Source organism: Juglans regia, chromosome 10 (assembly GCF_001411555.2).
Source record: "Juglans regia cultivar Chandler chromosome 10, Walnut 2.0, whole genome shotgun sequence".
Taxonomy (NCBI): domain Eukaryota; kingdom Viridiplantae; phylum Streptophyta; class Magnoliopsida; order Fagales; family Juglandaceae; genus Juglans; species Juglans regia.
This window is the reverse complement of record NC_049910.1, coordinates 20,574,222-20,584,936: the sequence shown is the minus strand read 5'-3', so window position 1 is coordinate 20,584,936 and position 10,715 is coordinate 20,574,222. Positions and strand designations below refer to the sequence as shown.

The 10,715-nt window shown below is 38.5% G+C and overlaps 1 protein-coding gene across 1 annotated transcript; it reads right to left on the bottom strand.

Moving 5' to 3' along the window:
• Nucleotides 1–217: 217 nt before the first annotated feature.
• On the bottom strand, nucleotides 218–1,664 carry LOC109019854 (putative pectinesterase 63). Its single transcript, XM_035695087.1, has 4 exons — nucleotides 1,139–1,664; nucleotides 834–1,040; nucleotides 498–724; nucleotides 218–390 (listed from the first exon to the last, which is right to left on the bottom strand). Exons 1-4 carry the CDS (start codon nucleotides 1,643–1,645, stop codon nucleotides 231–233), a joined length of 1,101 nt encoding a protein of 366 aa, XP_035550980.1. The 5' UTR covers nucleotides 1,646–1,664; the 3' UTR covers nucleotides 218–230.
• Between the last annotated feature and the right edge of the window lie 9,051 nt (nucleotides 1,665–10,715).

The following is a 10,715-nucleotide window of genomic DNA, read 5'->3' as shown; positions in this document are numbered from 1 at the left end:
TGTAATTTGGTTAGCCATAATATTAGTAAATAAATATATTTATATAATATACTATACATGCATCACATCATAGTAATTATGGAATTTATCTCTTTATACTGATATAAATAATGTAAACATAATGTTAGAAAAAGGAGAAAATTAAATGAAACTGTGTATGAATGTATTGGATGTTTATATCCAGTTAGAGAAAAGTTGCCGTTATGCATTTGGCAAATTGTAATGAGTTTTTAACCAATCTTTGGAATTGGGACAAGCCATTGACTTCCTCCGATGAAAGTGGTGCTCAAGAAGGGCTTTACTTGATCGTCAGAAAGAGTCTTTCCAAATTTGCGGTTGGAGGCACTTGACCCTGGGCCCGAGCATTGGTACTCTCCATAAAACACATTCCTACAATGTAACATGCAATCATGTTAATACGCCATACCTTTGTGAATTAATAACATGAAGAAAATGTTGAAGAAAACTGCACTATTGATGGGTAATTTGATGCCTACTTTTGGTGCTGAGACTTCATCCAACCGCCACTATTGATGTTACTGCCCATGTATGTATAGGCAAACACAACCCGAGATGTCTCCTTCCATGCTCGACCAAGGTACATATCGCCAGTCCCCTGTATCTTGCAATGGACGAATACAAACCCGCTGTCCCCTGATTGGCCATTCATATCTTGTGCTGCGATCACACCCAAATTCTCTGCAACCGATTTTATGGTGGTGTCCTGCATATTTATACATTCTTAACTTAATACATACATATATAAGATGAGAAATTATTAGCATGCAACTCTAGAAATATGGATGGATGGCTTGGTATTTTTTGCAGCTTACCCTGTAGAGGGATTTTCCATTTCCAAATATGAAATCAACACTCCCTTCGATGTAGCAGCTCTGAAACAAATGCCTACCCCGGTCATCACACAAGGTGTCTTGGAATCCTATGAACTTGCAACTGTAGAATGCTGCCATGTCCCCTGATATCCTCAATGCCACTGCCTGTCCATCGGATTTTCTGGGATCTGGCTTTGGAGATGAATTCTGTAAACACCATCCACAAAACAGATAGTATTATAAACAAACGTTTTATAATATTTTCTAAGAAAATAAAAGAAAAGAAAAGAAAAGCAAAAACGCACCACAAAGATAATATTGACTGCCATGAAGTTGTCAGACTCAATGGCCACAGTGGCGCTTTCCCAGGTTCCGTATTTCTTTGCTGTACCGTCATACGTTATGGTGGGCATATTGCCCGGTTTCCCATAGAACGTCACGAAGGGCTTCGACCTATCGACGACTACCTTTTCTTTGTAATTACCGCCAGCAATATATATAATCACTCGGTCTGTATTTCCTGACGGAATGCTCTCAACGGCGTCGGTCACCGTCTTGAAATCTCCAGCACCATCTTTTCTGACCTTGATGATCTTCATTGGAGCTTTGCTAAGGGATGCGATTAGGGCGTTGTTGAAAAGGGTGTGCTTTGAAGCCTCCTCGTACTCTTTCATGTTTAGCGCAATCCATGCGTCTAGGTTTGATTCTGGATCCGATGCCACAGTCTGGTTGGCATGGCATAAAGCTGTTGGGACGAGCAATGTGGCTAGAAACAACAGCTGAGTTGCCAAATTTGTTAGTTTCAAAGCCATTTCGAATGATTGACTGAAAATGTAAGTTCACTCGCTGCGTGCTGCATGCATATGCTTGTATTTTATTTATACTAGAAATCAAAGAGCAACGAACGGATCATGGTTATCAAAGTATGTGAAGTTGTACGTGATTTTCGAGGGGATTTTAGTTTCTTCTGTTTGTTTGTCATTGAAATGCCCCTACTCGCTCGAGAAACAACCAAAATGCCATTGTGCTTTTAAAGGATAATTTCAATGATTAAAGCTTTATTATCGTAGGTGAGAAAAAGTATATGAGGATTAGGGTTGGGGGCATTTTTGGAGTTGAAGAGAGCTTTTCTAGAACCAAAAGACTACAATGTCGGGGTATATGTATTGTAAGTGAGTTTAGCGCTGTAGACAAAACAAGATGTTGTTTGGGGGTTAACTGTAACGCCCGGTCCCGGGCTCTAGAGTGTCAGCTCTTATTAGTAAATATCAACTCCAATATCACAACTATAAATAATCCTGAAACTCCATAAAATATTCAACACAAATGTCATATTTCTTCATATGTACACTAAAAAAAATCTTCATTAAAATAAATTAAAAACTAACTAAAGACTAAAAAATATCCATAACTTAACATACCAAAATAATCGAAAACAATAGCTCTACTAAACATGAACCAATAAATACTAGTACCAAAAGACACTTATTCTTCTATGATCATCACACCTTACTAAAACTTTCTACTCTTGTTCTCCAGCTGAACTATCAAAATTATCTGAAAAATATTGTGGAGATAAGGGGTGAGATATTAACAACTCAGTAAGCAGAAGACATATATTAGTGTGCAAACATCAGCATTTACAAAGTACAGTATGCAAAACAAAATATTTTTCAGAGTTATCAAACATAATTAAACATGTTTTCAAACGTAACAAAGCGGTGGTTTTAAGACATAAAAAATCCAGAGTACTCTGGCATGACATAACCTAAACATCATCATCACATCAAAACAGAGCATCTCACAAAGGAGAGACCATGTTTAACTCCCGTGGTAGAGTTGTGCTATCTCCAATGGCCAAAACGGGTAGAGACAGAGGTGAAATCTTTCTCTTATTATTCTCGGAGCCCCGAGTGTGCACACACGAAAGACCACATAAAACCACCTTACTTTCAAAGTGGGTGCACTCAGAGACAGAGGAGTTGCTACCAACCCAAACAGAACAGAGCAAAACAGAGTAGAGCAGAGCAGAGACAGAGACAGATACAAAATCAGTACACCATGCCAAAAGTTTTCAGATGCCATATCAAAACAAAATTGAGTATCGAAACATATTCAGATCATTCTCACATACTGAAAACAAAAGTCAAAGCATCTTTCTATAGGTTGCTCAAAATTCATTCATTTTTTCACATTTCAGAGACAATATGATAAAATAAAGTTCATGTCTACACAATGCATGTGAGATAAAAGTTTTCCTCTTTTATATAGATTTCATGAGTAATGCAAATAAACGACTGAGTTGTTTATCCCAAATTCTCATTTTATAAAAAAACATGCAAAATTTTCAGAAAGTCAACCTTAGTCTAAGCAATTCGTGTAAAGCCTAGCATAGAAATCCTACTTATCTGGACTTCTTAACCCTTCTGAATCATTGCACAACCGTACTGAATGAAAATCAATCGTCAACTATAAAAAATTTTTACGTACTTCTGTAAATTTTCAATCAACCATGGATTTCAATATTTAAGCCTAAAATACTAAATAACCTATTTTTTCCAAAACTCTAAAATTCTCATAACCCAGTGTCTTAAAACATTACTCTCCAAACTCATGAATGACCACTTAACCTTTTCAAGTAACACATTAAAAAAATCGGTCGTCAAAATTTCATTCAAACGAGTTAAACTAAAATTTTAAACAATTAAAACTTCATTTATTCTCTTTAAAAAAATAGAAAAAAGAACTTGTATGCAAAACAAAGTCGAGTTCAAAATATATAGGAAAGAGAGGTCAAGTAAAAACCAATGCTATTTTAGAAATTTTGCCAAGGTAGCTTGGGATCTTTAAAAAGGACTGTAATTTATTCAAAAGGGTTTCTTGAAAGGCCACACAACTTAGAAAGGATTTAAGGGTATTTTAGTAATTAAAGGAAAACTTGCATGCACTTGGGAAGGATTGAAAACTGAAACCATAAGAGGAGAAAGTAGGCTTACAGAAGATGAAATCCGTGCGACCTACGGGGAACTCCAAAACTCACCAAGCGAGAGGGAGGCTTGCGAAGGAGCCAGGCGGCGGTCGTGGGTGTTCAGGTGATGTGGAAGGTGAGCGGCTGAGTACAAATGAGAGAGAGAGCGATGAGAGAGAGTAAACACAGAGAGAGAAAGAGAGTAAGCCGTGAGAGGGAGAGAGACCGCACAGGATACTCATCAAGGGGTCAGTAATGCGATAGCGACAAGGTGGCTCATCCGTGTCTCCATGAGACGTTTGGCAATGTGGGGACCTTCCGATGGTGGTGCTGCAACCATGCACGATGGTGGGCTGAGCAAGAAACTTACTTTATTTGTGTAGTAATAAAACAGGGGCTGGTTTTTTGGTTATTCACGTAGGAAATATTGGCTTGGCTAGATAGAGGGTGGCTAAAACAGAGGCTCTCGGTAGTTGGCTTTTGGAGGTGCTAGTGGAGGAGGGAGGTGCATGGAGGGTGGACAGTGACATTGCTCCATTGTCGTGGGGTTAAAGCAAAGAAGAGAGAGGCGTTGGGGTGCATTGGTCGTGCGTGATGGTTTGCGGGTTTTTACTAGGCGGCACTAAGGCATCGTGTAACGCCCGTCCTTGTGGTGGGACTTTTTCCAAAATAGTTTTTTATAAAAGGACAACGGGAATTACCATCATATTTAAAACTTTTCACTTGCATACCCAGGATCCGAGACTCACGTTTATAAATTAAAATGTGCTTTGGGATTAAAGAGTTTTACAGCGGAAAACATAAATCTTATAATAAAAAGGCCTCTCGTGCATTTAAAACTCGTGCCTAGACTTCCGTGCTCTTCCCCATGGGCTGTGTCCATCCCGATCATGCAGTTCCTGTGATACCCCATATAATATGGATAAGGGTAGGTGGTGTATAAGATCCCACATTGCTTGGGAAGGAGAAGTTCTTGCTCTTTATAAGGTTCCAATGGGGCTCCAATTGTATCATTGACTAGTCCTTTTGGAGTATAGGCTATGTGGTTTGGGCCTTCTATTGGGACGTTACAAATGGTATCAGAGCCAATCCCAACCAGAAATGTGGGACTTGAGCCGTGCCACCTACAATGGACAGACCCGACGAGGACGTCGGGAATTTAAGGCGGGTAGATTGTGATACCCCATATAATATAGATAAGGGTAGGTGGTGTATGGGATCCCACATTGCTTGGAAAGGAGAAGTTCTTGCTCTTTATAAGGTTCCAATGGGGCTCCAATTGCATCATTGACTAATCCTTTTGGAGTATAGGCTATGTGGTTTGGGCCTTCTATTGGGACGTTACAGTTCCCGTGGGGGGAGGGACATGCATAAAAACTAAAATGAGTCGAAGATTCGTAAGCATTACTTCATACAGTTAAAATATAGCAACATAGGTTTTCATTCATGCATTCATCACTCGTACATACTATTACATGCATGCATACGTGCTTACATGCATTCGTTTGAAAACTTCACTGGACGGGGTTTTTCTCTTTTAAACATGGATCCTTTTCGTAAAACGTTTCTCCTGTTAGTGCCTTCGTTTCTTTGAGAGTTCGTGCATGTTTACGTGCATACGTGCGTTCTTTTGAAAACGTCACTGGACGTGGCTTTTCTTTCAAAAGGCTTTCCTTTCTTTAAAACGTGTCCCCCGTCAGTGCCTTCATTTCTTAAAGATTCATGCGTAGTCGTGCTCCTCCAGGCTGGAAGCCACTAGTCGTGCCTAGATGCAGCAAGATGGGACAACCCCCACGACCCAGCCCTTCCTTTCCTCAAACGAAAACCAACCCACAACATGCTCCTCCACGCCAACAACCCCATTTCCACCAGGGACCACCACTAAACAACCGACGGCAAACCCACGAAAACCACCTCCTCCCCCATGCCCACTGGGTAGCAACTCCACAACACTGCCTTCCACCACCGTACCCACACTCAGCCTCTTTGTCCCATGTGTGAACTCCCCAAAGTAGAGCATCTTTTGTTCCCTAGCTCTCGGTTCCGTTAGGTGCCACCAGCCACAATGGTGAAGCCTAGCGACGATGGCAGCCATCCTCGTTGCCTCCACTTGTAGAGAAGGTACTGCCAACCACCTCCCATCACCTAGTTGCTTTTCCTCTAGGTGAGACCATGACATCTCATTTCTTTTTCCCCACGGTCTCCTCTCTGTTACCTCTTTCTCTCATAACTTTCTCTTTAATCTTAGTGCAGTGCCGCCGCGTGAGCACGTAAGACTGCCGCCCACCTCCCTACTCATCGTGCCGCGCCTCCTCTCTCGGTGAGTATTGGAATCCTCAGTCGCATATTGTTTTGGTCTGGAGCATTTCACAACTCAGTTTTCCTTTTGTTTTCATGGTTTTTCCCAATAAGCCCATGCATGTTATATGTATTTCCTAGAACACCATCCCTTTAGATGGGTTCAAAATTAACCTAAAGTTTGTGTTAGTATCATTTTTTTTAATTATATAGCTTATAAAGAAAGTAGATAAAGTTTTGAATTATATTATTAGTAATATTATTTATCTAAAATATGAATTTTTGAAATGATTAGTAAGTGCAAAATTATATTTTATTTTGAACCCATGCATTATATGAATATTTTCCAAAATACCCCTGGTTATACGTTGGGCTTGTTTTTTTTTATTTACTATGTGAAGGCTTGGTTTTAAGTTTAAATATTATTACAGAATATAATTAGGGTTTTAAAGTGTATTACTTTTATTATATTATCTAGTATTAAATTTTATAGTTTGATTTCACTAGTAAATAAGTTAGAATTTAATATCTTGGTCGAAGATGTTAAGTAGATATTGAGGAATTTGGGAAGTGATGGTATTTTTGGGGTAATGAGAATTTTAGGTCTTGAGGTATTAAAATAAGTATTTCAGGTGTAATTATGAAGTTATTGTTCAAATTAGAGATTTATTGAAGTTACATGAATTTTTCTATAGGTGATGATGGATATTCGTTTAGCAGTGTTGTGAAGATTTTTTGAAAAACTAAAAAATCCAGGTAAGCGGGGTTCCTATACTACATTTGCATAAAAATAAATGAACTGAGATTGGTTTGTAAAAATGTGCATGTTGTTTTAAAATGAAAATGTGAAAAACAACCTCAGTATATGTTTTGTATTCACTCATGATATATGTATGAAAGAGAAAATAAATGCTTTTGACATGAATAGTGTAGACATGAACAATATATTTGACATGTTTCTGAAATGTGCAAAAGAGCGAATATGATGTCTGTGAATTTTTGTACATGTGATATGAAAATGATTTAGATCTATTTTTTATCAAATGGAAATGATATGAATATGTTCAGCGCATGGTCTGATATGACATGGATATGAGAAACCTTTGGCATACTTATCTGTTTTGATTTTGATTTTGAATATGGTTATGATATGATGATAATGGTTCACGTGATATGGTTAGTACCAACATGATATGATATGATATGAGTGCACCCACTTTGGAAACAAAATGGTTTTTTATGTGTTCTTTCCTGTGTGCACACTCGGGACTCAATATTGAAAAAGGGAAAGTTTCACAATATGATACTGCCTAGTTTGGCTAAGGATAGTACAACCTTACCAAGGAGTTAAACAAGGTATATGATATAATATGATACGATACGATATGATATGATAAGATGAAAATGTTCAGTTATGTTATGCCAAAGCGTTTTTGAATATGAAAAGGGTCTTTGAAATTCTCATGGCTTGGTAGATGTTGAACATAACATCTTCCTTGTTCACTCTCAATGTTAACTCACCCTTTTGAACATCAATTAAAGCCCTTCCCATAGCCAATAATGGTCGGCCAAGAATTAGTGGGACTTTTTCATCTTCCTTCATATCTAACACCACAAAATTAGCAGGAAAAATAAAAATAAATTTATCCACCTTTACCAATACGTCTTCTATGGCTCCACGTGAATACTTGATGGATCGATCTACTAGTTGCAAAGAAATGGTTGTTTGTTTTATCTATCCAAGTCTCAATTTTCTACAAACAGAAAGTGGCATAAGATTAATGCTAGCTCCAAGATCACATAAAACTTTATTAAAAAATAAATTTCCAATAGTGCAAGGCAAAGTGAAACTCCCTAGATCTTTTAACTTTTGAGGCAATTTCTTTTGAAGAATAGCACTGCATTATTAAGAAAGTTTCACTGTTTCAAACTTCTCCAACCTTCCCTTTTTGGAAATGAAGTCCTTCAGGAATTTGACATAATTTGGCATTTGTTCCCAGGCATCTGCAAAAGGAATATTTATGTGAATTTTCTTAAAAATATCCATAAACTTAGAAAATTGCTTATCTAATTTTTGTTTTTGAAAACGTTGAGGATAAGGAAGTGGAGTAGAGAGATTAGGAGGATTGTCAGGAAATGAAATTGCTGGAAGCATGTCAGTCTCTCTTAGGGGTGGAATTCGTTTCCTTTTATGGTGACCTCTCAAGTTCTCTTCCACTCCAAAGTGTGATGGCCTTGCATTATTCCCTTGGATTTACTTCTATGTTGTTAGGAAAAGTTCCTCTTTGTTGGGCATTGATAGTTGTGGCTAGTTGCCCAATTTGCACTTCAATATTCTTTATAGCAGCTCCCATGTTGCTACAATGAGTCTCAATGTTGTCTAACCTTGAATCAGTCTTTTTAAACCTTGCATTTGTCTCCTCAACAAAGGAAACCATGGCATCCTCAAGTGACATATTTTTTTCGCTTGGTTGACTATCAAATCCTGGATGAGGTTGCAACACATTCTTTGTATTTCCATAAGACAAATTCTCATGATTTCGAAGCCCTAGATGGTAATAATTTGGCATAAGATTACCACAATAATTGTAGTTCCGATTGTTGATGTATTGAACTTGTTCTTGACTCCTTTCATTGCTTGGAACTATCATACTTGTAGCTGCAACATATTTTGCACTTTGTGGTATCTTTCGGGTTGTCAAAGCTGAAATTTGATGGGATAGAGTAGCAACTTGAACTGAAAGGGCTGCTAACGGCTCCAATTTGTGAATCCCAAGAACTTTCATAGTCATAGTTCTTTCAGTTGGCCATTGATAGTTGTTTGAGGCCATCTCTTCCAAAGGATAAGTAGCACCTTCAGTTGTCTTTGACATCAAAGTTCCACCAAAAGCGGCATCAACTATGATCCGAGTTTGCCCATTTAACCCATTATAGAACATCTGAACTTGCAACCAATCCAGCAATCCATGTTGAAGGCTGTGACGCCCCCAAATTCCGTTTGGGATCGAACGGACATTTGAAGTGTCGAGACATGCAACACAAGGTTACTTGCCCCCGTTCATGACATATAAGATGCAATATTCCTAACATGCATCTAGCATTATGCAATATTCGCAGCGGATAATTTTTTTCTTTAGCAATACTATGCACCAAACTAAAATATCCCAAATACTTAAAATACTCCATAACGACATACTAAACAACTAAGATCACAATAATAGTCCATAAGGTTGTGATCAAAAGAGTGCGGAGATTGAACTCCACCAATACAAGTAGTAATCTGAGGTAACTATTGAAATACCATCTACGTCGCACCGTCGCTTAGTCGGCCGTTTCCAGTTGGTCGATTCCCGGTTCTCCTTCAGATCCTATAACAAAATCTACCATTCGGGGGGAATGGTAGTTGGGACTACCATAGTGAGATTTGATTACAAATCTCAGCAAGTTAACGGAAAACTTCCACACAGGTTAATGATGCATGCATGGCAGTAAAAGCATGAATGCATAATCAAATCATAAGTAATCATAGCATAACTTGACATACAACATAACATAACTGGCATAACTTAAACTGAAACTGAAGCTTAGCATGAACATGACTTGAAACATAGCATGAACGTGAACTTGAAATATAACATGGACTTAAAACATAACATGAACGTGAACATGCATAATTTGAACATGAACTTGAGCATGACATAACATAAATGTGAACTTGGAACATAACGTAAATGTGAACATAACATAACATGAACTTGAAACATATTCTTGTCTCATGGGATTACCATGATTGCGTGAACGTAAACTTGAATGTAACATAACGTGAACTTGAAACATGACTTGAACGTGAAATACATGAACTTGAAATCTTATTCAATAGACTTAATCATTAAAGTGACCATATGGGTGCTACACAGGTCCCCTTGAGCCGTGTGTCCCTGCCGATTACCGCATCACATCACAGGTTTCTATACCAGCTGTGAGTGCGTTAATACGTACTCCACAGTTGTTGTGGCCCCACGTATTCTACGTGTCACAATTGCTGTGTCTCACGTAGTGTATGCTCCACAGTTGTTGTGGCCCCATACTTCATGCTCCACAGTTGTTGTGGCCCCATGACTTATTTGTTTGTGCCACACTTGCTGTGGACACACGTAACGTAATGTGTGGCACCATCGGCGTTAGTGCCTGGCGCGCTCCGGTGACCAGCTAATTAGGCCCCATTCGCAACCTGTTGACTGTACTTTGTCAACCCAGGGAATTTCACACCTATTTAGACACTCCAGCGTGAACAAAGGAGTTCCACTAGGATATTACCCCATCCTAGCGCTTAGGGTCGTGATTGACATGAATAACTTAACTGGCATACATGACATTTCGTAACGTGACGTAACATGATCGTGACATAAAAGACAAAAGTCCTGACGTAGCATAACATGACATGAACATAAGATGACAGACATGACATACTTCAAGACATAAATGTAACAGAATACATTTCATAACATGGCATACATGTGACATGCAACATTTCGTAACATGGCATACCATATAACAGACAACATTTCATAACATGGTGTAACATGTGACAGTGAATCTTACATGACATGAAATAC

Coding starts and splice junctions, on each gene's coding strand:
- LOC109019854 (XM_035695087.1), bottom strand. CDS start 1,645: ATGGCTTTGAAACTAACAAATTTGGCAACTCAGCTGTTGTTTCTAGCC. Junction 725..833: donor ATGGAAAATCCCTCTACAGG/GTAAGCTGCAAA, acceptor ATAAATATGCAG/GACACCACCATAAAATCGGT. Junction 391..497: donor ATGAAGTCTCAGCACCAAAA/GTAGGCATCAAA, acceptor GTTACATTGTAG/GAATGTGTTTTATGGAGAGT.